At 51.5% G+C, this 24697-nt stretch overlaps 2 protein-coding genes across 9 annotated transcripts in view; one reads left to right on the plus strand and one right to left on the minus strand.

Annotated features, from left to right (window-relative positions):
* Nucleotides 1-16662, minus strand: part of PDZD7 (PDZ domain containing 7) — a 51118-nt gene extending 34456 nt beyond the window's left edge. For both annotated transcript variants that reach the window (XM_073019279.1, XM_073019280.1), the window contains exon 1: nucleotides 15772-16662. The gene's annotated coding sequence lies outside the window, so the exon portion shown is untranslated. The remainder of the gene's footprint in view (nucleotides 1-15771) is intronic.
* Nucleotides 16663-16712: 50 nt separating this feature from the next.
* KAZALD1 (Kazal type serine peptidase inhibitor domain 1) lies at nucleotides 16713-23799 on the plus strand. 7 transcript variants are annotated; one of them, XR_005244212.2, is made up of 6 exons: nucleotides 16713-17764; nucleotides 18185-18741; nucleotides 19933-20093; nucleotides 20175-20322; nucleotides 20514-22226; nucleotides 22915-23799. XR_005244212.2 is itself a non-coding variant. In XM_073019286.1 (6 exons), the coding sequence occupies exons 3-6, from the start codon at nucleotides 18237-18239 to the stop codon at nucleotides 20606-20608; spliced, it is 909 nt and encodes a 302-aa protein (XP_072875387.1). In that variant the 5' UTR covers nucleotides 16713-17151; nucleotides 17836-17920; nucleotides 18185-18236; the 3' UTR covers nucleotides 20609-23799. The 7 variants fall into 7 exon arrangements, 6 of the variants coding, with proteins under 6 accessions (XP_072875387.1, XP_037865404.1, XP_037865402.1 ...); XM_073019286.1 differs by adding an exon at nucleotides 17836-17920 and having other exon boundaries at nucleotides 16713-17151; nucleotides 20514-23799; XM_038009476.2 differs by adding an exon at nucleotides 17836-17920 and having other exon boundaries at nucleotides 16713-17016; nucleotides 20514-23799.
* Nucleotides 23800-24697: the final 898 nt, after the last annotated feature.

The raw sequence follows: 24697 nt of genomic DNA on the forward strand, positions 1-24697 counted from the left end.
GGTTTTGAGATTATCTTGTTGAAACCGACAGAAAATAATTGTGGCTAGCTTCACTAAATAGGGGGAGATATTGGAAAGATTCTGCTATAGTTTTCATACCTAGAGATGGAGGTTAATAACAGGACTGGAAAGGACAAAGCTAGTTGTGAGGGTGTCAGCAGCTGGAGTTTATGGGCACGGCAATCCCCTTGAAAAGAGGCCTTGTATTGCCAAAAACCGCAATCACTTTTGCACCAACCTAATACTTTTACCGGAAAATCTATGTAACATAACCCCATCTGGGAAGCGAGGTACAGAAATTTCTGCAAAACAAAACCCTTAAGAACATTTTATAACAGAATTATCTCTGCTTTCTCCAAGTTTCAAAAACTGGAATAGCTTAGATCAGTTGTGTACCCCAAGGAGGTGGCCAGGGGTCAGGGTCAACATGCAAGGACATTGGACATTCAGGTTTACTTCTGACGCTGAGGCTGTAACCAAAGCAGGGCAATTGCTGTGAACTGGGAATCACCCTGATTGGTATTTACATGTATTACTGGCCTTATATAGATGTTTCTTTCCAGTTTAAATGAAAGCCCACCGAGGGCAGGTGCCATATCTTCACTTTAAAATTGTAGTAAAAAACACATAACATGCTATGTACCATCTTAGCCATTTTTAAGTGTACAATAATAACTATATTCACATTGTTGGCTGGGTGTGGTGGCTCACGCCTGTCATCCTAGCATTTTGGGAGGCCAAGGCCGGAGGATCCCTTGAGCCAAGGAGTTTGAGACCTGCCTGGGCCATATAGGGAGACCCTGTCTCAAAAAAAAAAAAAAAAATGTACACACACACACACACACACATATATATTTTTTCACATTGTTGCGAAACAGGCTCTAGAACTTTCTCTTGCAAATCTGAAAGTATATACCCATTAAACACCAATTCATATATTGCCTTTTAAATGCCCACAGCATCTACAATAATGCCTTATCCACAGTAGGCACTCAATACTTGTTTGCTGAATAAATGAATGAGGAATCCAAATGTGCCCTAAATCCCACCCAATCCCACTCATATATTGATCTCAGGTCATAAACACAATGGTTCTCAATCTGTTTTATACCTCAACAAATGTAAAAATGTGACACCTTCAAAACAAATGATGGCTCACAGCTTTAGTGATTTTCAGCTTGGAGGATGGAGAAGCATGTCCTCCCAGGGAGGCGTATCAGAATCTTGGGGATAACATGGCTTGAAAAGTTCCCTGAGGAAGTGAAGCTTGTCCCCTACTTATTATAGCCAGCAAGACGAAGGAAAAGCTCAGCTCCTCCCTCCCTCTTCTCTTGTCAGAGCTCTAGGAGTTTCCAATGCAGGGAATGGGGTGTTGGAGAGAGTGTCTCATATGTAATCAGAGCCACTCTCTCCAAGTCTGTTGTTTATCTCTTTCCCTGCACAAGCCAATGCCTATTTCCTTTGGCAGTTCCCTGTGGGGCTGACCTACCCTTCACATCTGCAGCTTCTTGGGGCTGGCACCAAACTGCTATGGCTTAAGGCAGGCTGGAAGGGAGACATCTTCATCGTACTGTTGTCCAGTTCCTAGAGAATGGTCCCACAGCTGTGTTGCTTGTACTTAGTGATATAGTTTCATTTTCATGACCTTCTTTCCAAGGCACCAAGGCACAGTAGGGTGGGATGGTGATGCTGGTCAGTGATGGTATCAGGTAAAACATCACCCTGCGCTCTACCTGGCAGCATTACTTTCCAAATTCTCAAGTTGTCTGAGTGTGGTTCATTCTGCTAGATTTGTTCATCACTGCTAATGATCTTTTCTTTCTCTCTCTCTTTTTTTTTTTTTTTTTGAGATGGAGTCTCACTCTTTTTGCCCAGGCTGGAATACAATGTTGCAATCTTGGCTCACCGCTACCTCTGCCTCCCAGGTTCAAGCGATTCTCCTGCCTCCGCCTCCCAAGTAGCTAGGATTACAGGCACGTGCCACCATGTCCGGCTAATTTTTATTTTTAGAAGAGACGGGGTTTCCCTATGTTGGTCAGGCTGGTCTCAAACTCCCGACCTCAGGTGATCCACCCATCTCGGCCTCCCAAAGTGCTGAATTACAGGCGTGAGCTACCGTGCCCAGCATCACTGGGCTTTTGATGGTTACTGTAATACAAAGAACTATACAAAAGTCAATGTGGAACACAAAATGAGAGTGACAGTGTCCAAGGTGATTCCAAGTCCTGAGAAGTTACACAGAACCCAACAGGCACTTGCATCCCATCAGTAAGTAATTGGGGTTAAGAATGAAATAAAAATATTATTTTTTTCTTCCAATTTATGTGTATTAGTTTTTCAGACAGCTACAAAGTTGTTAGGATGTCAATACTTAAGTTGTTTGGACCTAAGTACTTGAAGAAAACTGTTAGCTAAGCCCTCTCCCTCCCCCTCCCTCCTCTCCCTTTCCTTCTCTTTTTTTTTTCTTTTTTTTTGATGGAGTCTTGCTCTGCTGCCCAGGCTGGAGTGCAGTGGTGCAACCTCAGCTCACTGCAACCCTGCCTCCCAGGCTCAAGTGATCTTCCTGCCTCAGCTTCCTAAGTAGGTGGAACCACAGGCACCCACTAGCATGCCTGGCTAATTTTTGTATTCTTAGTAGAAAAAAAAAGTTGTATTTTTAGGGTTTCACCATGTTGGCCTGGCTGGTCTTGAACTCCTGGCCCCAAGTGATCCACCCACCTCAGTCTCCCAAAGTGCTGGGATTACAGGCATGAGCCACCATGCCCGGCTGTTAGCTATTTCTTTTGGCTTAAGGTGCTGTGAAAAAATTACTGAAAAACTAAGGGTTCTATAGATGTAGAAAGTTTGAGAACTTTTGTCCTAAATAAATGAAGGAAGAAATGAAGGAATACAGGCCAGGCATGGTGGCTCACACTTGTAATCCCAACACTTTGGGAGGCCAAGGTGGGAGGATGGTTTGAGCCCAGAAGTTCAAGACCAGCCTGGGGAACATAGCAAGACCCCATCTCTACAAAAAAAAAAATTTTTTTTAACTAGCTGGGTATGGTGGCATGTGCTGTAATCATAGCTACTTAGGAGGCCGAGGCAGGAGAATCACTTGAACCCAGGAGTTCGAGGTTACAGTGAGTTATGTCATTGCACTCCAGCCTGGACAAGAGAGTGAGAGCCTGTCAAAAGAAAGAAAAAGGAAAGAGAAAAAGAGAGAGAAAGAAAAAGAAAGAGAAAGAGAGGAGAGAAAGGGAGAGAAAGAAAAGAAAACAAAGGAATATCACTGGGCTGTATTTGGGTCTCAGACCTGCCCTCTGTAAACCTACCAGGTACTGTGTCTTTGTAGGAAATTTTCCCTTATTGGTGGGAAGTTCTAACCTTATTTTAGCAATTCAAGGTTGTTCACAATGTAATCAGAGGGTGTTAGGGAATCCATCGGGACTGGGCACGGTGGTCCAGGCAGGGAAGGCAGAGCTTCACTGGCCAGGCCAGGCCAAGCCATCTCAGAAGGTCAGAGGCAGAGGAGGGAATGGAGGCTGAGGATAGAGGGGCCCCTCTTTGTGGTTCTACTCTGTACCTCCCGCGGAGCGGCACCAGGTAGGCCGAGTCTCTTTCCCCAAACTCGATTCCCAAGGACCTGCTCCAAGATGTGACTACTGGCAGCTACCCCGGGTCTGCTGGACGGGAAGGATGTGCTGTCTCCCCCTGCCACTGGAGACCTGGGGGCCTTCAAGCGCCTCATCCAGGAAAAGGAAGGGAGTGGGCACTGCTGGGGCCCCACGCAGGTCCACACCCCTCCTTCTTTCCTGCCAGCATCCTCAGGTGACTGGCAGGCGCCGTCCTGGCTCCAAGACCGCAGAGCTCGCGGGCCCCAGCTCATACATTAAATATGTGGAGGCGTTGGGACTGCGTGCCACAAACACGAAGACAAATTTTTAATCCCGAGCAAGAACACGCTGGGAGACTGGGGGCGCAGGAGCAAAATGAATTAGGTTTTTATTATGTGTTTTATTATGCTGTAATTGAACAGGATTAGGTGAGTATACAATATATTTCTGATGCGGCTGGAGGCGGGAGGGGGCGGGAGAGAAGCTGACAGCAAACGAGAGACAGCCAAGCCCGCAGAGAAGCCCGGGCTCCGGGAGGCAGCGGGTCCCAGCGGAGGGCCTTGGAGTGGCGCCACCACGGCTGGGTGGGACCACCTCTTCTCTCCCAGCAGTTTGGGCCAGGATGGGGGCGAGGGTAGTGGTGACTGCATTGAGAGGACGGGGTTAGGGACAGGTCCCGCTAGCTTATGCTGGAGGAGGGGACGGGCTTGGGAGTTGGAGGGCTGGGGAGCTTAAAAACCCGCCTCAAAGGGGAAACTGAGTCACAGAGAAGGAAGGGGAGCGACTGTAAAAAGACAGGACGCTATTGATCACTGGGGTCGGCAGGTCCCGAAATTCTCACTTGAGCCTAACATCTCTCCCCTGCACAGGTGAGGCACAGGTCTTGCAGGTCAGCAAACATTTCAGAGCACCCACTTTGTGTCTGGTCCTCGCTTACTGCAGGACGACCCGGGTTCTCGGACCGCCCCCCCCCACCCCAATCCAGCCCAACTCGTGTCACCTTTGAAAAGATCCATATCTAGGCAGGCCTAACTCAGCATCCTACCCCAGCACTGCGCCTTCAGAAGGCCCCCTCAGGTAAAGGGCGCCCAGGTGAGCTCTTCTACTCCACACAACCAAAGCTGGGCTGTTGGGGCGGACGAACCTACCTCTCACCCCTGGAACCGCCTCCCTCCCCCAGCTTCCCTCTCAGTCCGCCCCAGCCCGGGCTGCTTCATTAAGGGTCTCCGCCAGCTCCGCGTCTCACCTGCTGCAGCGCCCCTCGCGCTCCGCCAGGGACCGGCTCCTGGCGGTGATGAAGAGGCCCATTAACCACTTCTACCTTTAGGGCGGACTGGGCCGCACTCCCCACCTCCCAACCAGGACATTAGAAACCGTCAACCAAGATTAATAGTTGCCCGGCTCCGGGGCAGGGAGATGAGCCCAGATACTGCGGCGGCGGCGCTCGCTCCGCGCGAGCCAACCCGGCGCGGGCTGGGCGCACCACCTGCCGCTGCTGTCCCTCCGCTCCGCCTTCCTTTCAGCTCCCCCTACCACTCGCCCGCTCACCTGAGGCTCTCAGGTGAGTCCAGCAATGGGATTGCGAGTGTCAGTGTTCTCTGCTGCGTCGCCGACCTGGGAGCGCTCGAAGGCAAGGCAGAGTCTTGGCACTTGGGGGAAGAAGAGCTCGCCCTCTCCAGGGGACTCCTCCAGCTTTCCTGCTGCCTCGATTTAAGGACTTCCAACCTTAAATGATGGCTGACCATCGCTTTTTCGGACAGGCTTCCTTGGCCCCCGCCCTCCCTCAATTCAGTTCTCTTATTCTCGCTCCGTGCGCCCCGTCATACTTTTCAGCATACCTACCGTATTTGTGCTTTTGCCTTTATTTGTGCGGCAATTATCGGGCGATTATATATATCATTGATGTCTGTCTCCCTCACTGGACTGTGGGTTCCAGGGGGAAGACACCATAGTTTTGCTCACCAGGGGCTCTGATGTGCATTCAGTAATTGTGTGTTGAATGAATGAGTGGGCAACAGGCTTGTCCCCTGTGTGTTTATTGGAATATCTGCTTCCTGTGCAAGCCTCCTTGCAGCTTACACTTCCTCACAGCACCTGCACTCTTTCTTCTAACTCCTATTATAACTGTAACATTGATTTCCATGATGTCAGTTCAGCGTCTTTTCCCCTTTGGGACCATGAGCTCCTGAGGGCACGTGGAGCAGAGCACAGCCGCATCCCCAGTGCCTGCCAGCAGGGAGCTAGGAACTTGGACTGGAGCCTTGGGGCTCTTCTGGTCCCGTTCTTTTGAGGACTCTGTGGCCTGGCTTGCAGGAGGTCACACAGCCAGTTAAAGCCAGGATGAAAACTTTCCTCTTGGACACTATGATTTTTCTACAAAGATCACACCATCAGGGACCCCAAGGAATCCCCCTCTGACTTCTGAAGTTGCTGGGCTTTGGAGAGCCTGTGGGGTTGTCCTAGGAATCTCTTCCTTTGGCGATGATGGTGACCCAGAACTCAGCCGCTCCTGGGAGGTAAGGAGTTCAGGGCCCAGGGGTGCCCTGTACCGTGTGTCAACAGGGGCAAATTCTTTCCATTATGTCTCAACTCCGGTTTCTCTTCCTTGGATGTAAAACCACAGAAGTCCTCTTTCTCCAATCTCAGAGAGATGTGAACTGTCTCTGGTTTTCCTCCTTCCCCACCATCAGAAGAAATTTGGGCCGGACTCGGTGGCTCACGCCTGTAATCCCAGAACTTTGGGAGACCAAGGCGGGAGGATCATCTGAGGTCAGGAGTTGGAGACCATCCTGGTCAACATGGTGAAACCCTGTCTCTACTAAAAACACAAAAATTAGCCGGGTGTGGTGGCACATGCCTGTGATCCTAGTTATTCGGGAGGCTGAGACAGGAGAATCGCTTGAACCCGGGAGACGGACGTTTCCGTGAGCCGAGATCGCGCCATTGCACTCTAGCCTGGGCAACAGAGCGAGACTCAATATTTAAAAAAAAAAAAAAAAAAAGAAAGAAAAAAAAAGAAGAAATCTGAGACTAGAAACTGAAGAAATAAAGGGAACTAAAGAGAAAGTGCTAACAGAGACAGTAGGGGCCTGAGCTCTTCCTCCAGCTCATCACACCCCTGGTGTCACCTCTCTAGAACCCAGTTACTCTAGGGGGGAGGGGTGGAATGGGTCTGGGGATGGGGGCAAGATCGATACATCACTGGGTTTTGATGACCGCAGGCTTTCACCTTGCAGATAATGGGGTGAGCGGCGGTAAACTCTCCCCGACTGAGCGGGCTCCCCCGGCCTTAATGAGATAATCAATACTTGTTCTCGGCTTAATTTCCATCTAATTGCTCTTTAACGACGCCGGATAATGGGCCGCCTCCTGTGAGGAGGGAGCTGGCTGGGAATCCGACCCGCCTCGGACTCCTGCCTTTCCTCCCCCGGGCAGGGTGCCCTCGCGCAGGTGGGAAGGGGGCGCACCTCGTTCTCCACGTAGCGGGAGCTCCCTCCGCCCTCCCGCCTGACCCGCGCCGCCACCTGCCTGCAGCGCTCTCGGTCCCCACCGGGGGGCGCTTCAGGCTTTGGTTGCAGGATGCTGGCCAAGGCTCCGCTTCAGGTTCGGGCCACCCCCAACCTTATGGGCTGTGGAACCACGCGCCTCTGGACAAGCCCTTTCCTCTTCTCACGTCCCAACTCGATGCACTGCCCCGGGCGGGTGCCCCAAGACCTTAGGTAAGTTGCTGTGTTTCTGTACCTAAGCAGGACTCAATTTTTTCCCCTGTAAGGTTGCTGGGCTGTTTCTTGCAAAGGAACCTGGCTGGTCACCACAGACCACTGAGGCAAGGAGAGGGGAGCAAGAATGAGGAGGACTAGGCCCTGGGGCTCAGAGAGCCTCCTGATTCCCATTAGCCTCACTCCCCCGCTCCAACCACCGAGTCAGTTAGGTTCCTGCCAACCCCAGCAGCTCAGTCATCAGCGCTCGCTTCTCTCACTTCCCACCCGCCTGTCTGAGCAGGAGGAACACCTGGAGGTTCTCCCCAAGGACTCTCAAACATTCTGGCTTCCCCTCTCCTCCCCCCACCTCATCTTTCTTGTCTTCTCTTGAGGCCAACCCTGAAGCACTTTGAGCCTCAGGTGCCCAGATGTTGTGACCTGCGATTTCCCCATCATCTCCCTACCTCCTGATCTCCTGCCATCTGGGCACACATTCGCCTGCATTTCCACAGCTTGGCCCCTGAATATGGGGTGTTTACATTTATAAAACACTTTCTGCTGTTCTGGCTCCAGCTGCAATGAAGTTAGGCTGACAAAGATACACTAATAGTGGCAGGATAGTGTGATGTTAGAATCATGCCTTGGACCTAGGCAGCTCCAGGTTCAAGTCTTAGCTGTGTTGCTTACTGGTCAGTGACACTGTGCAAACTTCCCTACAGGTCTGAAACTCAGCTTTCTCTTCTAATAATCCTACCCAACACGGTTTTGTAAGTCTGAAACAAGTTAACATACGTAAATTGTTTGCCATAGGGCCTGTCGCACTGATAAATGATAGCTATTATTGTTGTCGTTATCATCATTATTATAATTATTTTGACACAGGGTCTCGCTCTGTCACCCAGGCTGCAGTGTAGTGGCACCATCATAGCTCACTGCAGCCTCAACTCCTGGGCTCAAGTGATCATCCTCCATCCTTAGCCTCCCTAGTAGCTGGGACTACAGGTATGTGCCACCACACCCAGCTAATTTTTTACTTTTTGTAGAGATGGGGGTTTCACTATGTTTCCAAGGCTGATCTTGAACTCTGGGGCTCAAAAGATCCTCCCACCTCAGCCTCCCAAAGTGCAGAGATTATAAGCATGAGCCACCGTGCCTGGCTTGTTATTATTATTGCATGTTAGAGCTGAAGGAACCATCTAGTTCAAGGAACATGAACTCAAAGGTTACAAAAGAGCAGTCAGGAATCTTAAATGAGGGAAGCACACTAGGTTGGGATTGTGTTGAGCTGGAGGGGGGCAGTCCTATTTAAAGCAGCAGCCAGTACTCTCCTTCAATTGTTGCTGGGTAGACCAGATTCCCCACTGCTTTTTTGTTTTCAAAACAATCTGACAGCATCAGCAGCTTGGATATCAGCTCTGGCTTTTCTTACCTTACCCCTCCCACCTCTCTATCCTAGCACTAGGAGCAGCTGGGGGTTCTCCTCAAAGCCTCTCTGAACATCCTGGCCTGACAATTCTGGCCCCAAATTCTGGACTTTTATATAAAATGTCTCAATGTTAGAGTAAAAACTTAAAAACACCATGCCAAATATGACATGCCTGAAGTCCAAATTTACCCTTGTTTCTCAGAAGAAACCTTGGTTCAGATGGGTCTCAGCTGCTGACAAAGCTGAGACTGAAAGCCTTGATTCTAAGTCAAAATAAAAACTTCTAGGAGGCCCTTCCTAGACTGTGGGGCCTCTAGCTGCCACCTACCATACATGTTGCCCATCACAGATAGTGCCTAGTGGCTGGGCCACTGTTTGCACTTGGTAGCTCCAGAAGCATAAGACCTGGGTCACAGCAGCTTTGTCTCTTGTGATACATCCACACTTTCAAAAATGTTAGGCCAGGCGCCAGGCACAGTGACTCATGCCTGTACTCCTTGCACTTTGGGAGGCTGAGGCAGGCAGATTGCCTGAGCTTAGGAGTTTGAGACCAGCCTGGGCAACATGGTAAAACCCTGTCTCTACTAAAACACAAAAAATTAGCTGGGCATGGTGGTGTGCACCTGTAATCCCAACTACTCAGGAGACTGAGACATGAGATTTGCTCAAACCTGGGAGATGAAGGTTGCCCTGAGCTAAGATGGTGCCACTGCACTCCAGCCTGGGTGACAAAGTGAAACTCCGTCTCCAAACAAAACAAAAATGTTAGGCCAGGTGTGGTGGCATGCCCTGGTAATCCTAGCACTTTGGGAGGCTGAGGTGGGAGGATTACCTGAGCCCAGGAGTTTGAGTTCAGCCTGAGCAATACAGCAAGACTTCGTTTCTACAAATAATTTTTTAAAAGTAGCTAGGTGTGTGACAAGTGGCTGTGGTCCCAGCTACTTAGGAGGCTAAGGCACGAGGATTGCTTAAGCCCAGAAGGTCAAGGCTGCAGTGAGCTCTGATTGTGCCACTGCACTCCAGTCTGGGAGATGGAGAAAGACCCTTTCAAAAAAAAAAAAAAAAAAAAAAGAGTTGTTGAGGGGAGTGTGACAGCAAGTCAAAAAGTCCCAGGACCCAGGGGATCTTAACCCCCAATTTAGAGCCCCAAAATTGTACATACTTTTTTAGTTCATCAACTTCTATATGATTCTACTCAACAAATTTCCCACCTGTATCCCCCACACTGGGGGACAGATCCAGCAGGTTTATTGGGAAGTTCTCCTGATTGCCGCTTTTTTGTTTTGTTTTGTTTTGTTTTGTTTTTGGAGATGGGGTCTTGCTTTGTCACCCAGGTTGAAGTGCAGTGGCACAATTGTGGTTCACTGCAGCCTTGAACTCCTGGGCTCAAGCGATCCTCCCATCTCAGCCTCCCAAGTAGCTGTAACTATAGGTGCATGCTACCATGCTAAGCTATTTGGGGAGGGGGTAGAGGCAGGGTATCCTTATGTTCCCAAGGCACTTGGCCTCAAGTGATCCTCTTGCCTTGGCCTCCCAAAGCACTAGGATTACAGGCATGAGCCACTGCTCCTGGTCCCGTGATTTGATTGCCACATTTTGCTACCTCTCTTCTTGTACCTTACCCTTGGGGAAAATGATAGAAAAGGCACAAAAAGTTCTGGATTTCGGTGGGCTGAGTATGTTGACATGTAATGCTTATGAACTTTTAAACATGCACAGCATTCTATGAATCATATACTGATGCTCTACTGGGACCTGAGATTCTCCATGTGGTTTGGCTGCTTAAAAGCCAAGTAGTTCCTAGCTAATTAGTCCTTTTATTTCCCACCAGCCCTGAGGAAGCCACCACTGTTTCTTGCTTGGAGTTCTGAGCATACATTTGTCAGGTTCTTCCTTAGTTTCAGTGAACTGGTCAGCTGAGGGGAGTCCCAACACTCCACAGAAGCCAACACTAGACTCTGTTATTTCTCAAGAGAAAAGGTTGAACGTGGGACATCCAGGCTGGGTGTGGTGGCTCATGCCTATAATCCCAGCACTTTGGAAGGCCGAGGCAGGCAGATCACCTGAGGTCACGAGTTCGAGACTAGTCATGGCCACAGAAAAAGACTCTATATCAAAAAGAAAAAAACAAAAAGGAAGGAAATAAAATGCGATGTGAGCAAAGATATTGTCACAATGTGGTGCTGGGGTCTAATATCTCTCCCTGGTCCCTATGGTCTTGATGGGGCACTCAGGAAGATGGCCTCCTCCCTCTACAGGGGTTGTCTTAGGTTTTGGTTTCCCAGAAAGCAGATCCCGAGGCAAGGATTTTGGTACAAGTAGTTTATTTGGGAGTTTATCCCAGAAAACACAGTGAAGGAGAAGGGAAGTCAGAGAGGGGACGAAAACCAAATAAAGGATGCATGAATGAGCAGGTTACCACTGAGGGCAACTGTGACTCAAGTCTCTCTAAGCCTTCTGCAAAACCGTGGAGAACACACCTCAAAATTACCCCACTGAAGGGAAAGGAACAGGATTATCTGTCCTCCAGTGTTTTTTCTCACGGGATGTGGTTTGATCCCGAGTTGTTACCTCCATGGCATTTCCAGCCTGCCCTGCACGTCAGCCGAGCTCACTCTAGGGGCTAAAGAACTCCCTCAGACAGACAGACAGACCCACCGGATCGTAAAGGAACTATCTGCAGGTAACCTTTGGTGTGAGCCAAGGGTATACGAGTGAGGCACTGACTACATCTGCTATGGGGTTTGTACTTCAGTCACATCACCGTACTCCAGCCTGGGAGACAGAGTGAGACCCTGTCTCAAAAAACAAAAAAGAAAAAGAAAAAGAAAGGGAGAGGAAAGGGAGGGAAAGGGGAGGGGAAGGGGAGGGGAGGGGAAGGGGAGGGGAAGGGGAGGGGAGGGGAGGGGAGGGGGAGGGGAGGGGAAGGGGAGGGGAGGGGAAGGGGAGGGGAAGGGGAGGGGAGGGGGAGGGGAGGGGAGGGAAAGGTAGGGAAAGGAAAGGAAAGAAAGGAAAAGGAAGGGAAAGGAAGGGGGAAGGAAGGGGGAAGGAAGGGGAAAGGAAGGGGGAAGGAAAGGAAAGGAGGAAGGGGGAAGGGAAGAAAAAAGAAAAGAAAGGAAAGAAAAGAAAGGAAGGAAAGGAAGGAAGGAAGGAAGGAAGGAAGGAAGGAAGGAAAAGAAAATCTACTAATGTTGAATATGCATATCACATGAAGCAGTAATTCCGATCCTAGGCATGTCCCAATTTACATAAATTTCAAAACCAGGTAAAATTAAAGTATAGAGTTAAAAGTGGTTATTGGCCAGGCACAGTGGTTTACATCTATAATCCCAGCAATTTGGGAGGCTGAGGTGGGAAGACTGCTTGAGGTCAGGAGTTCCACACCAGCCTGGATAACATAGTAAGACCTTGTCTCTGCAAAAATAAAAATAAAAAAATTAGCCAGGTGTGGTGGTGTGCCTGTAGTCCCAGTTACTTGGGAGGCTGAGGTGGAAGGATCCTTTGAGCCCAGGAGTTTGAGACTGCAGCAAACCATGATCACGCCACTGCACTCTAGCCTGGGCAACAGAGAAAGACCATGTCTCAACAAAAACAAACGAACCAACCAACCAACCAAACAAACAAACAAAAAGGTTATCTAGGGAGAAGAGGAGGGAAATTATTGTGGAGGGGGCATGATGGGGGCTTCTGCGGGTGTTGGCAATGTTCTGTTTCTTGACCTGGATGATGATCACGTAAGTGTTCATTCAGTAATAATTAATTTAACCATATGTCTACTTTGTGCACTTTTCTGCTTGTCTGTTATACTTCATAATGAAATTAAGTTAAAAACAAAATGAGAACAAAAAATGTAGAAAGGGCCGGGCGCGGTGGCTCACGCCTGTAATCCCAGCACTTTGCGAGGCCGAGGTGGGTGGATCACTTGAGGTCAGTTCAAGACCAGCCTGACCAACATGGTGAAACACTGTCTCTGCTAAACATACAAAATTAGCCTAGCGTGGTGGTGCACGCCTATAATCCCAGCTACATGGGAGGCTGAGGCAGGAGAATCGCTTGAACACAGAAAGTGGAGGTTGCAGTGAGCCGAGATTGTGCCATTGCACTCCAGCCTGGGCAACAAGAGTGAAACTCTGTCTCAAAAAAAAAAAAAAAGAAAGAAAGAAAGAAAAAGAAATGTAGAAAGAATCTACATGTAGAATGATTTAAGCATATTTTCTAAGTTTATCAGTATAACATTTGGCCAAGTCATCAGGTTGGATGGAGCTATAATCACCATCTCAAGGGTCAATGGGATACTGAAGGTGGGTGTTGGGGAGAGGGACTGCCTTTTGAGATATAGGAAGGTAGACTGAGGCCTGATTGCTTCTAGATGTCCTGAAGCTTATTTAACTTGCCTTAACTTGCTCTGTCGCCCAGGGCGTAGGTATTCCAGAGAGCCAGTTCCCAGCTATTCCAGTCTTCATTTTGTAACATTACTTGTAGCTGAATTATGTTTTCCTTTTTTCTTTTCTTGTTGTGTTTTTTTAGATGAAGTTTTGCTCTGTCACCCAGGTTGGCGTGTAGTGGCACGATCTCAGCTCACTGCAACTCCGCCCCCTGGGTTCAAGCCATTCTACTGTTTCAGCCTCCCAAGTAGCTGGGATTATAGGCATGCACCACCATACCCAGCTAATTTTTGTATTTTTAGTAGAGATGGGGTTCCCCATGTTGGCCAGGCTGGTCTCGAACTCCTGACCTCAGGTGATCCGCCCACCTTGGTCTCCCAAAGTGCTGGGATTACAGGCATGAACCACCATGCCCAGCCAATCTTTTTACCCCGCCGTCCCAGCTTTGCTACATTTATCTTCACATTCTATTTTACCTATAAAAATAGCCTCTATCAGGAAGCCAAGGTGAGCAGATCACTTGAGGTCAGGAGTTTAAGACCAGCCTGGCCAACATGGCAAAACCCTGTCTCTACTTAAAAATAAATAAATAAATAAATAAATAAATAAATAAATAAGCCAGGTGGCTACTCAGGAGGCTGAGGCAGGAGAATCACTTGAACCTGGGAGGCCGAGGTTGCAGTGAGCTGAGACTGTGCCACTGCACTCCAGCCTGGGCGACAAAGCTAGACTCTGTCTCAAAAAAAAAAAAAAAAAAGGAAAAATAACTTATAAAATAAAGGAGTAGTGAGTATTACACTCAACCGTTAGCCTCATTCCAAATTCTCTTAGGGTGTTTATTGATGATATAGATGATAAATATACATACAGTTGTGATCAGTATGCATATACTTCTTTTCTCTTAACCTTATTTTTCCACATGTACTTTTCACTTTGTTTCCTACATATGTTATTTTGAGTTTACCTATTTGTCATAGTTGGCAGCTACAAGGTATTCCATTTTAATTATCTATGTTTAGCCTTTTTTTTATTCCCGACTCAACCTATTCTAATATTCACAGGAAGCACAATTTCTCTGTATCGGTCTCTAATAGGTCAACATGGACCATTTATTTCACTCCTGCTTCTTCCTCAAAGTTGCAACTCTACTATTTTCACCAGCTGTGTCAAAACAGGGTTCATGAAGTGACAGGTTAAAATATGTGGGTCCTTTGAAGTAATTTCTCTCTCTTTTTTTTTTTTTTTTTTTACCAAATTAAACAATGACTCTGTATGCCTTGTTTCATCTTCTGTTGTTCATCTGTACAGGGCTTTTATTTTATTTTATTTTATTTATTTTATTTTATTTATTTTATATTTTTGAGACGGAGTCTTGCTCTGTCGCCCAGGGTGGAGTGCAGTGGCCGGATCTCAGCTCACTGCAAGCTCCGCCTCCCAGGTTTACGCCATTCTCCTGCCTCAGCCTCCTGAGTAGCTAGGACTACAGGCGCCCGCCACTACGCCCGGCTAGTTTTTTGTATTTTTAGTAGAGACGGGGTTTCACTGTGTTAGCCAGGATGGTCTCGATCTCCTGACCTCGTGATCCGCCCGTCTCGGCCTCCCAAAGTGCTGGGATTACAGGCTTGAGCCACTTAAAATTGTATTTTTTATTTCTTTCATTTCTTTCTTTTTTTTTAGAGGGAGTCTTGCTCTGTCGCCCAGGCTGGAGTACAGTGGCGTGATCTGGGCTCACTGCAACCTTTGCCTCCCAGGTTCAAGCGATTCTCCTGTCTCAGCCTCCTGAGTAGCTAGGATTACAGGCGTGCACCACCACGCCCGGCTAATTTTTGTATTTTTAGTAGAGACGGGGGTTTCACCATATCGGCCAAGCTGCTCTCCAGCTCCTGACCTCAGGTGATCCGCCTGCCTCTGACTCCCAAAGTGCTGGGATTAAGAGGTGTGAGCCACCATGCCTGGCCCTAAAATTGTATTTTTAAAAAGACATGGTCTCTCGAACCCTTGAGCTCAAGGGATCCTATTGCCTCAGCCTTCCAAATAGCTGGGACTACAGGTGTGCACCACCACACTCCAGCTCATCATTCTGTCATTATATTGCAGTTATTTCATGTGTCAGTGACTGAAAGTGAACGTATGATAATCTTGTGAACACAGGGTTTCACGGTGGAAAGAAAACTACATTCTATACCTTATTCCTTCTTCAGTACAAGCGTCTAGAGGAAAAGGGGAAAAAAGAGGCGGGACCATCTATTATTCAACAAATTTCAACGTCACCCTGCCCATCTGGATCTAGTCTCCCTCATTAAATGCAAAGGATGCTGCCACCTGGCTCCTCTCCCTAGCAGTATTCACATCATCTAGGCTAGAGAATCCCTTCCCTTTGGCCCGTTTTGCACAAAACCGAGTAAACGTTTTCAAAGTATAAATACGCAAAATCATTTGCTATCTCTTTACTATTTACGATGCGCATAGGTGTTACCGAAAGTTTTGGAGCCTTGACGGATTAAGTATGGGATGCTGAGGATCGGGGAATGTATCTAAACTCTCAAGTTGTGTCCTATTCAAAAAACTCCCTTCTAAAAGTATTTTTACGGTATGTAGGGTTTTACAGGAACAAAATCTCTACTTAATAACGGCGGATCCCCTTTTATTATCTTTGTGCCTACCTGGATGCACGGTTTCAGGATGTTCTCGTCACTAACCACAAGTCCACCAGAGGGCGCTGGTTCCCCGTCTATCTACTGTTCTCCATCAGCGACTCAGAAAATCCAGGTTAAACACTCAGGCAGTCTTTCACATTTAATCCACAAATATTTACCAAGAATTTGCCGTGCCATCTGGCTCGGGGCTAGGTTCACAAGATACAGTAGTGAGTTAGGCACGATTGCTACTACCAGAAGCTTAGAGCATAGGAAAGACTGAAAGTAAGCAACTGTCTACAATAGTGGGATAAGTGAAGAGTTTCCAGGTCTGTGGAGTTTGTTGTTGAAATATCGGCTCCAGGCCTTAGAAGCCGGCAGCAATTCATTAAGAGATCCCGGACTTGTTTCTGCTCTGTATCCCGGACAAGGAGCTCCGTCCCCAAGGTGTTTTGTTAGAGCCAGAGACCTCTCCTTGGTTGACTCCATTCGTCAGCCCCACAAGTCCCTGTCTCTGGTCTTTTTCACGGTTTCCGGCAGCTCTCTGACAGTTCCCCTTCTGCCCCAGGTGGACACTTAGGCCAAGGACCACGGATTACTCACAACTATCCGCCAGAGCTGGCTCCGCCCTTTCTTTTTCCTGTTTAAAATCCGCGGGCTCTTAGTGTTCACGGTTTGTAGATTTCCTGTTCTGATTCTCGCGACAGTTGCGAGGCCACGCGTGAAGTTCCCTTCTAGTCCCTCTTTCGAATTTGAGACCCGGAGAGAGTGTCTGCCCTTGCCCCCCTCCTCAGAACCCCTCTGGCCAGGGATGGCGCCTACGTGACTCGGGAGCCCCTGAATGAATGGGGTTGGCCCAACTCAGGGGCGCTCTCCGAAGGGAGAGTGCCGGAGTCCAGGGCTCCAGTGCGCATGCGGAGTCGATCCCGCGCAGGCGAGCGGGCACCACAGCCAGGCCTTGTGGGCGGAGCCTGGCTAAGTGCCGCCCCCTCGCCGGCCGCCGATTGCTATTTCTGTCCCCCGCCCCCAGCAAGCTGGACTGCGCCGCGGCTTCTCTGAGCCGCTTGGGGCCGTCCGGGGAGGGGCCTGCCCGACCCGGGTTTGGCGGGCGGGCCCCCAGGAATGCTCTCCTCCCCGCCCCCGGCCCAAAGTGCCACGGTGGCAGTGGTGGCGGCCGCCTCCGGCCCTGCCAGCCTCGCAACCGTAACCTGTAATCCCGACTCGAGGGACGCCCGCCGGGGAGGCCCAGCCCGCCTCTCCCTACGGCCGCTGGTTCGCTCCGACCCCGAATCACCCGGCTCACCCGCGGGTTGCAGCACCTGCCGGATGTGGGGAGGAAGGAGGAGGCCAGATGAGGGAAGGCAGATGTAGGCGCCCAGTCTGTCAGCGCCTCGGTGGGGGAGCTGGGTAGGCAAGCCTGCAGTCGCTCCCAGGAACCAGCCCTGGGCTGCAGGGAGGCGAAGTTGGTTGGTCCTGCCCTCCAGGGGCGCCCCGACATCGACGTAAAATGACTTGGCACCAGAGCTCCTGCCGCCTGCCCCTTATGCAGCTGCCCTCGCCGACGCCAGGGACTGTAAAGGCAGATGGGACAGGGCCTAGCCGTTCGGCCAACACTTTGAGCTTCCCAGCCAAACTCCTACCCCGACTCTCCGCCTCTGGTCCTCACCCCCTTCCTCTCTCCTAGCCTCGGTGTCTGGTTACGGCTCCTCTGCTCGCACTGTGACTTTGGGCCAGGCTGGGGGAAATGACCCGGGAGGGTCCCGTGCGGCTACATAAAATTGGCAGCCTTAGAACCAGTGGGAAGGCGGGTGCGCTAAATCGAGGGGCGGAGAGAGGGGGCGGAGAGAGGGGGCGGAGGAGCTGTTTTCTGAATCCGAGTCCGTGGGCTCTCTCAGAAGTCCTCAGGCCGGAGCAGAGGTGGCTGGCAGGCCCGGCTGACTGCGCCCCTGCTTTATTTCCATAACCTTTTCTTTCGGACTCGAATCACGGCTGCTGCGAAGGGCCTAGTCCCGGACACTAGGTGAGCACTCTGTGCCCCAGGCCATAAGCAAGGGGGCATCAGCTCCCGCTGTTTCCACCCCCCATTAACAGATTCTTACTTCTGGAGCCGTCCATTCTCTTTGGGCAAGGATGCTCGGGGATCGGAGTCGGATGGTGCACGGAAGTGGTGCTCGTGGTGGGTGTGCGTGCGCTTGAGCCTTATCACCCCTTCCTCACCTTTCTTCCCTCCCAGCCACCCCCGAGAACAGCCCAACTGATTGCTAACTGCCATAACTGGATAATCCCTAGAGGGTCACTAGGCCTATGTGTTGGGGGAGTCTACTTGGTAGCAGGGGAGGGGGCGATGCTAGCGTCATGCTTTGGTACAAGAAGCAGTGAGGTTGGTCTTTCGGCACAGGTCCCGTCTGTGACCTCCTGACCTGGCTTCCCTTCCTGGCAGGGTGCCACGAACGCGCTGATGCCCTGAGTGCTCGCAGGGCTTCCCGCTAACCATGCCGCCGCCGCCTGCAGCTGCCTTGGCGCTGCCTGTGCTCCTGCTACTGCTGATGGTGCGGACGCCGCTCCCGACCGGCGCAAGGCCGTCGTCAGGCCCAGATTACCTGCGGCGCGGCTGGCTGCGGCTGCTAGCGGAGGGCGAGGGCTGCGCTCCCTGCCGGCCAGAAGAGTGCGCCGCGCCGCGGGGTTGCCTGGCGGGCTGGGTGCGCGACGCGTGCGGCTGCTGCTGGGAATGCGCCAACCTCGAGGGCCAGCTCTGCGACCTGGACCCCAGTGCTCACTTCTACGGGCACTGCGGCGAGCAGCTTGAGTGCCGGCTGGACACAGGCGGCGACCTGAGCCGCGGAGAGGTGCCAGAACCTCTGTGTGCCTGTCGCTCGCAGAGCCCGCTCTGTGGGTCCGACGGTCACACCTACGCCCAGATCTGCCGCCTGCAGGAGGCGGCCCGCGCTCGGCCTGCTGCCAACCTCACTGTGGCACACCCGGGGCCCTGCGAATCGGGTACGCACCGCCTGGGGCCCCCACCCCAGCACTTAGGTTTCCTAGAGGCACTGCTCCCCGACCCCTGACGGCATTGGTCTCTGGCCAGCAGATCAAAATAGATAAGGCCATAGAGGCCTCGAGTCCAGTATAAAACCCTGCTCTCGCTACTGGTCCATAGAAGCTGCCACCTGAAGGTGGGGGGGGGGGGGAGGGGTGGAGTGGAGTGAGGGTCCCGGGCTTCGTCAGCAAGCTGCATGCGCTGAACCATGTGAAAGCTCCAGAGCTGGCTGGCAGGGAGAGACAGGTCCTCTGAGGGCGCAGGCACATAGCCTATGGTTTGCTCAGAACTCCCCGTCCACACACACTTTTCCCAGACCAGTGGAGTCCAGGCAGCAAAACGGGTTCCTGTGAGATGCAATCACGTTTCATTTGGGCAGATTCTTAGAGCAATCTGTTCACTCAGTCTCCCCACCTCTCTCCTTTCTTCTGCGTTTAGGGATTAGTGAAGAGGAGCAGGAAGCTCAGCTAGTTCTCTCTCTATCCCCGGGGACTGGGGGCCATTCAGGCTTCTAGCTTTCCTTGGCAGCTTTAGTAACTTTCACTTCCTGAGCCCCGGCTCTGTGTCTGGCTCGGCTGGGGCAGTCAGAAAACAAACACCCCGCGGGGATCCCAGCAATTTCCTGCACTCCTGCAGGCCTCCTGCCTGTTGCACAAGTCCAGCTTCAGGTTCTCTGCCTTGCCACGGGACTCCCCCAGGGGGTGCTGTGTAGGGAATGGGCTGCTTTTCCGCCTTTGGGAACTGGGCCTGTTTAGAAAAGGGGAACGGGTATCTGGAAGGTTTTAGTTACAGGCACTGCGGGAAAGGCTGGGGAGGGTGGAATGAGGACAGGAGAGCAGTTGGGGACAGAGTGGCTGCCAAGCTACAGTGTAGGTGTGTTTGCTTGTTTGTGCATTGAGTCTGCATGAGGTCCTATGTGCACATGTGCATGTATATCTATCTCCACATCTGCGTGGTACCCTTGTGTGTACCAGCATCCACATCTGTGTGTACCTGTGTGTGTCATGGTGTGTTTATGGATATGTATTTACCTCAGCATATATTGTGTTCTGCCACAAGCATGTCCACAAAAATTTGTGTATCATGTGTTTGCCAGACTGGATGCCTTTGCTGGGCCATGCTATTCTCAGACCTCCCACCTTCACCCCCAGGGCCCCAGATTGTGTCACATCCATATGACACTTGGAATGTGACAGGGCAGGATGTGATCTTTGGCTGTGAGGTGTTTGCCTACCCCATGGCCTCCATCGAGTGGAGGAAGGATGGCTTGGACATCCAGCTGCCAGGGGATGACCCCCACATCTCCGTGCAGGTAGAGACCGGTGGGAGAGGCTTCCCTCAGGCAGCCCAGGGCCCTCCAGAAGGACCTCGCTGATTCCTTGCCTGGCTCCAGTTTAGGGGTGGACCCCAGAGGTTTGAGGTGACTGGCTGGCTGCAGATCCAGGCTGTGCGTCCCAGCGATGAGGGCACCTACCGCTGCCTTGCCCGCAATGCACTGGGTCAGGTGGAGGCCCCTGCTAGCTTGACAGTGCTCACACCTGGTAAGGGGATCCCTGAGCTCTGGGGGTTGGAGGGATGGTGCTGGATTCCAGCTGTGAATATGTAAGAAACAGTACATGTGTCTGTGTGCATGTGGGTGCATACACAAGCATAGCCTTCCGCAGACTGGGCTATGTTGGCACTGACAGCCCCTCTCTCCTGTTTTCTCTCCTTTGCCCATGTGTGTTTGCAGACCAGCTGAATTCTACAGGCATCCCCCAGCTGCGATCACTAAACCTGGTTCCCGAGGAGGAAGCTGAGAGTCAAGAGAGTGACGATTACTACTAGCTCTGGCCCATGGGGGTGGGTGAGCAGCTATAGTGTTCATCCCTGCTCTTGAAAAGACCTGGAAAGGGGAGCAGAGTCCCTTCATGGACTGCTTTCATGGGGATGATCATGGGAGGCCTATTTAACTCTAACGTAGCAGGGTGGTAGGGGAGAGACAAAAGCTGGAGGAGGTTAGGGAGAGAGGCTGAGACCAAGACCGGTGGGGTATAAAGGGGCCCATGCAGGAGATGCCCTGGCCAGTAGGACCTCCAACAGGTTGTTCCCCAGGCTGGGATGGGGGCTGGAGCAGACACGGAGGTGCAGGCACCAGGATTCTCCACTTCATCCAGCCCTGCTCCGCCACACTTCTAACTGCCCTTCCTCCCAGGCTCTGGTTCTTGCTATTTCCTGGTCCCCAACGTTTACCTAGCTTGTTTGCCCTTTCCCCAAACTCATCTTCCAGAACTTTTCCCTCTCTCCTAAGCCCCAGTTGCACCTACTGACTGCAAGTCCCCTTTGCTGTCTGCCCTCTTTTGCACAAGAGAGAGCACAGCAGAGCGTGACTTAGTTCAGTGCAGAGAGATGGGTGAGGCCAGCTCCAGATCTTATACAGCTCTGTACTGGACAAAACCTAGCACAGGGCTAGGCACCAATAAAGATTTCTAATGATGCACAGACAGATGCACAGACAGTTTATGCGGATGTGCACATGAAAACTGAATATCCCTGGGAGGCCTCCCACACTAACAGAATTCTGGCTTCTAGAAGCTGCAGGGCCTGCTCTCTAAGCACATGCCTGCCAGATGTACAGAGAGAAGGTTTGAACTTGGGCCTATCCTGCCTTTGAGGGAAGGAGGCTGGAGCCATTTGGTTGGAGGGAAGTTATCTTCCCAGTATGCCCTCCATTGGGGCTGGTATACATTACCTGCTTCTGTGCTCATCTTACTCCAAACCCTTTCCCAGGCCAGAATGGGGAATCAGGCCTATGTGGGTAGGCCCCCAAAATGAATGCACGGAGAGAGGAGGGTAGAAGTTTGGTCACCTGTGTGGTCCATACTCTTCCCCAGCTCCCATAGGAATCTACCCTTTTCCTGCAGAAGCCAGAGCCATGGTAAGCCTGTTTCCTATCTGCCCCAATTGTGACCTGTCCTCTCTGGCTTGGGGTCCCCAAATCTCTTTCCTCATTCTCCTTACCTAGCTCAGGGACACTGGTGAGACTCAATGTTTATTTAATGATTGACGGAGAGAATGAAAGCATAAGTCAGCGAGGCCGAGACACTGTGTGGATGGCGACAGCCTCCTACACGCCAGCGCTCCACCCGGATCCTGGCGCCACTGCGGGAGGGCCTGCCCTTGGCTCAGCGTCAGAGTTTGTCCTCTGGGGCCCAACGCAGGGAGCCTGGCCTCATGGGAGGGGCGTGGTCCGGAACTCCAACCCCAGGTCCTGCTTGGCCGCCCCTCCCGCGGCTACGCCCGACTCTATCTACTGCTGCCTTGCCCCGGGTCCTTAAGCCAGCTACAGTGTTTATTGCCGAACCCACGCTGGAGCCGGGCGGCCCCAGGAGCCGCGCACAACAGCGCAAGCGGGTTGGATACTGGGAGCCGATTCCAGGGCGCCCACAGAAGCAGAATCAGAGGGGTAGGCGGGGGTGGGGCGTGCTGTTCGGCACCGTGGCCAAAATCCACTCGGCGCTGAAAGAGGGAACTTGGGGGTGAGTCCCAGCATCCGCCAGGGAATCCGCCCCTAGCTTGTTCTTCGCCCAGCTGGGCTCCAAGGCGCCCTCTGCGGGCCCATAGCCCCTACCGCGTCCACCTGCAGAGCAGAGGCTCCTCACCAAAAGCCCACCCCACCAGAGAGGGTCACGCAGGTCCCGGGGAATCCGTACTCCTTGATCGCGTTAGCCGACTTTGTAGGTGTTCAGGAGCAGCCTCCTAGCAGCCTCAGTTTTCCCCTCCGCCGCCCTGCTGGTTCAAGCCCCACATCCTGGAATGGGAGAACTGTTGTCCACCGCCCCCTCCCTCCCCGCACCCCGCCGCTGCTGCAGCGGACCCGCTTTAATAACGTCGCTGGAAAGTGACACGCGATTTATTATTAAAGTAATGCGGGCGCGGGGACGGGAAAGGTTTAATAAACGTGCTGAGATGCCGAGGATTATTCACCGCAAATAAATGAGAGCGCGGGCGGCGTTTTAATAAATAATTTCCCGCTGCTCCCGGGGGAAGGGAGGGGAGGGGAAGGGAGGAGGAGGGGGAGGCTGAGCCGCTGCCAGAACTCCCGGTTTCGCCTCCCCACGGGCTTCCAAGCCATCCCCGGTTTCGTGTCCTAGGTTGCTCACACCCGAGATCTGAGGTTCCAGGAGCGCCGACCCAGAGTTGCCCAGGCCTGAAGGCGGGAGAGGCTCAGTCTCACCCTACATTCCCCCACCTCCGAGATTTTAAGTATAGTCCGCTTGAAATCCCTGGAATGCTCCTTCTTCTAGCTCCTACCCAGAGATCTGGAGTCCCGACCAACCCGGGCAGGAAGGGTCCGTCGGACCAGCCCCTCCCAAGCCGAGGCTTCCAGGTCTCAGCCGGGCTCTTCTTCTTGCTTTTAGCGGAGCCGGGCTGGGCATGCCTCTCTCCTCCATCTAGGGCAGGGTGTGAAGAGGAAGCCAGAGGGGGCTGTCTGAAAATGACCTTGATCCCCTCCTCGGGCTGTCGTGAGGAGGAGGGCCGCTTCGCCTGGCTGCTCGTCATCGCTAAGGCTCCAAAGAAGGGTTGCGCAGCCGTATTGGTATAACCGAGGGTGTCCTGGAGAAGCCCAGCCCCTGGCTCTCTGGTGACTGGGGGGTCGATGTGCGGACTGGGCAGAACTGAGCCCGAAGCCGGAGAGCGCCCCTCAAAAAGAAGCCTGGAAGCCGGAGAGATGAACCCGACTCAGAGAGGGCAAAGACTGCAGACCTTGGGGACCGAGGACACGCTCACCACGCTGGTGGGGGCTGGGGGGAGGGTGCGGGTGGTGGCGTGCGGGGAATCGCCTGGGGAACACCTGGCTCTGCAAGTTTTGTGCCTTAGCGGAGAGAGGCGACATCTCTGGCAACTTGGGAGTACAGGAAGTGGCGAAGGAGTGCCATCTGGTGGATCATTCTGGTAGTGACACTCAGACCTGGGCCAGGGGCCTCGAGACAATTTACTTGACTGGAAAAATCTGAGTAAAAAAATAGATGCTTCAATTTGTATTCATTTAATATATGTGAATGTGCACGTGTATGTGTAGCATATATGATATGATATCTATATGTAAAATCTAATATATCCATAGTAGTTATGTGTGCATTGTATGTATACATGTATACATCTAGATGCATATTATACATGTAGTTTTTTTTTGAGATGGAGTCTTACTCTGTCGCCCAGGCTGGATTGCAGTTGTGCTATCTCAGCTCACTGTAATCGGGTTCCATCGATTCTCCTGCCTCAGCCTCTCAAGTAGCTGGGATTACAGGTGTGCATCACCATGCCCAGCTAATTTTTTGTATTTTCAGTAGAGATGAGGTTTCACCATGTTGGCCAGGCTGGTCTCGAACTCCTGATCTCCAGTGATCTGCCCGCCTCGGCCTCCCAAAGTGCTAGGATTACAGGCGTGAGTCACCACACCTGGCCTACATGTAGGTTTTGTATGTATGTATGTATGTGTGTGCAAAAGTATATATGGGTGTATTGTTATATGTATATGTATAGACATTTATTTTCAAGTATATATTCCATTATGTATCATTCATTCATTCTTTCTTTCTTTCTTTTTTTTTTTTTTTTCAAGAGACAGGATCTTGCTCTGTCACCCAGGCTGGAAGACAGTAGCACTTTCATAGCTCACTGCAGCCCCAAACTCCTGGGCTCAAGTGATCCTCCTGTCTTAGCCTCCTGAGCAGCTGGGAATTACAGGCACGAGCCATGATGCCCGGCTGTGTCATATTCTTTCTACAAATATTTGTTATGTACCAGCACTGGGGCTACATCAAGGGAAAAATATTGCCTGTAACCCAAGCACTTTGGAAGGCTGAAGTAGGAGTATTGCTTGAGCCCAGGAGTTCGAGAACAGCCTGAGTAACACAGTGAAGCCCCGTCTCT

Source organism: Chlorocebus sabaeus, chromosome 9 (genome assembly GCF_047675955.1).
Source record: "Chlorocebus sabaeus isolate Y175 chromosome 9, mChlSab1.0.hap1, whole genome shotgun sequence".
Classification (NCBI taxonomy): Eukaryota; Metazoa; Chordata; class Mammalia; order Primates; family Cercopithecidae; genus Chlorocebus; species Chlorocebus sabaeus.

What these genes read in the sequence shown, in the direction of transcription:
- KAZALD1 (XM_038009474.2), top strand. Translation starts at nt 18,237, where the DNA reads ATGCCGCCGCCGCCTGCAGCTGCCTTGGCGCTGCCTGTGCTCCTGCTA. An exon ending in CCCGGGGCCCTGCGAATCGG is followed by an intron (nt 18,742 to 19,932) that starts GTACGCACCGCC and finishes CTTCACCCCCAG; the next exon opens with GGCCCCAGATTGTGTCACAT. An exon ending in ACCCCCACATCTCCGTGCAG is followed by an intron (nt 20,094 to 20,174) that starts GTAGAGACCGGT and finishes GCCTGGCTCCAG; the next exon opens with TTTAGGGGTGGACCCCAGAG.